Source organism: Echiichthys vipera (genome assembly GCF_963691815.1).
Source record: "Echiichthys vipera genome assembly, chromosome: 7".
NCBI lineage: Eukaryota > Metazoa > Chordata > Actinopteri > Perciformes > Trachinidae > Echiichthys > Echiichthys vipera.
In genome coordinates, this window is record NC_139832.1 from 2,295,567 (window position 1) to 2,298,132 (window position 2,566).

At 48.7% G+C, this 2,566-nt stretch overlaps 1 protein-coding gene across 1 annotated transcript in view; it reads right to left on the minus strand.

The window, feature by feature from the left end:
- fezf1 (FEZ family zinc finger 1) overlaps positions 1-593 on the minus strand; it is a gene marked incomplete at both ends in the record, with an annotated part of 9,251 nt that extends 8,658 nt beyond the window's left edge. The window contains one exon of the mRNA XM_083916790.1: positions 1-593. This exon is cut by the window's left edge and continues 235 nt beyond it. Within this exon, the coding sequence (XP_083772916.1) occupies positions 1-593 (593 nt within the window).
- Between the last annotated feature and the right edge of the window lie 1,973 nt (positions 594-2,566).

Below are 2,566 nucleotides of genomic sequence, written 5' to 3' on the forward strand. Positions count from 1 at the left end.
TTGCTCTTCTCCGCCATGAAGGCTTTGTGCCGGGCGGTGAGCAGGTACGAGGCCATCGGGTGCAGGTTCACCAGCCCGGCCGGCGGGGCACAGGCGCCGCCGTCCCCGCTGCAGTTCAGGTAGCACACGGTGCCCATAGTGGGGAAGGAGGACTGGTTCACCACCCGGGGTCTGAAGAGTTTGTACTGGCCCCCGGTCTGGCTCACGGCGGACTCCTCCTGCTGGTTCTTATAGTTCAACCCGAAGCCCAAAAAGTCTGCGGGAGCGGCGAGAGAGGACGCGTCGAAGTGGCCCGGATCCAGCCCGGTGATGCTGAGCCGGTGGCCCGACTCGTACCCGAGCGGCACCAGCGGGATCATGCAATGCAGCGAGGACGGGCAGGCGTCGGGTTTCCCCACGGGAGCGGACGGGAACCAGCTGGGGAGCGGTATCGACTTGGGCTCGGGCGTCCTGGCCATAATCCGGTCGATGGAGAAAGCGAGAGGCTTGTTGCCGCTGCCGCCGGAGGTGAGCATGTCGGAGCCCGCGGGCTGGCTCCCAGAAGCCGGTGGGGAGCCGAGGATCCCCGCTGGGCGGCGGAGAGGACCGTCCATCACCTCCGCAGATACAACAACAACAACAGCAGCAGCAGCAGCACGTCGGTGGAGGGAAACCGGGGGTCGGTGCTGCTCCTCACCGGCCCGCAGGAAAGGGCATCATCTGCCGGGGAACCCCCCCTCTCCAAATCACCAGCCCCCGTTCCCCCGCTCCTTATCGACGGCAATCAGGGCGGCGCGGCTCGCTCGATAACGGCGTGCGGAGAGCCGAGACCTCGCCGATCGTTACCGTCCGGGGAGGAGATCCGGAGAGAAGTGTCGATAATTTGCTCAATTCTCCTCCGTCGGTGCTCTGCACTTGTCACCGCTGCAGGAGCAGAGGAGGAGGAGGAGGTTGTCCCTTTACTTGGCAGGACTCCGGCTCAACTGGAAGGTATTTGGTAAATCCCGGGTCCCCTTGTGGCTTCGCGTGACATCATTGCTTTTTTTTTTTTTTTTTTTTTTCTCTCTCTTTGGTTGTTGTTGTTTGTTTGAATCGCGCCACGCCAGACGCGCAGAGGTCACGAGCTGTCAGAGTTGGACATCAGATTTGGACACGTCTCCACGGCTCACGCACAAACCCAGCCCTCTGCGCTTTTACGCGCGGCGCGGAGAGCACGAGCTGCTGTCACGGGGCCGAACTTTAGACACAAACACGGATCGAGATGCTGGAGAAATGGATTTGCAGACATCGATCCGAGCCCGGGTGGGCGCGCGCGCGGGTGGGCCGCGGCTCTTACATCCACAAACTTTGACTCCGGCGCGTTTTTTTCCTCGTTTTTTCACTTTTACGCACCGGATTTTTTTTAGAAGTCGACCCACCGGCACCGAAAAGACACGAGAGGCAACAGGAGGATCCCAAACAACCCGCGCGCTCTTCTCTCATCTTCATTTAAAAGCATTAATCCGGACGCTCAGCGCGCGCTTTTACGCACGGAGAGGAGCGCGTAAACACGAAACGACGGATGATTGAAAACGAAGTTCCACAGCGTGAATGAGTGAGTGGCGGGGGACACACACCTCCAGGCTGTCCGCGCTGACAGGGTTCGATGCCGGATTCAACATTTCAACAGAAGCTGGAGAAACAAAAGTGACCAAACAAACAAACAAACAAACAAACAAACAAACGGAAAAGGCTGATTTGGTGATTTGGTGATTTGCTGCTGTTTATGTTTTAATTATTTGTGTATTTCACTTTTTTAAATGTAAATATTTAATGTTTGTATTTGTTTATATAATTGTTAATATAATATTTTAAATCTGACAAATAAAATTATTGTTGTAATTGTTGATATTTTTATTGTTTTGTGTGTAATTTGCTTTGATTTCCGTGAACGAACGTGAAAAAAATCTGAATTTACACAAAATAATCATCATTTATGAAACATTAAAAACTCAAAATATGGATTAATGAGAACAAATCAAACGAGTTATGAATCCATAAACATATATTTATATTTATTAATTATAAAAAAACACATTTGGCACAAAAGTCCCGAAAGAAACGACACTTTTTAAAACCTGAGGGACAAAATTCATCCATATTTCTAATAAATTAACTCCATAATAATAATTTTAAACGTGACTTTGTGTTTTTAAATCGCACCATTATGACATAATAATTATAATAATTATAATAATTAGCACATCATGTGTAACGGCCCCTCACACTCAGTGGATCTGAGGCGCATCCAAATGTTTGTTTCATGTCTGAAGATGAATTTTAGTGTTAAATCATAATTTTTCCTTTTCGGAACCTTTATTAATAAACACGTGCAGGGCCTTAAACGCCTCCTGTCGCGTGCGCACAGATAAGGAATAACAATAAAACCAAAATATATGAAATGTTATTGTTTATATTTTATATTTAAAAATGTCCTGAGATTTGCTTCATCATCATAAACCGACACCAGACACTTCAAAGGGGGACTATGACGTCATACTAATAATAATACTTTAGATATCCCAATAATAATAATAATAATCATAAT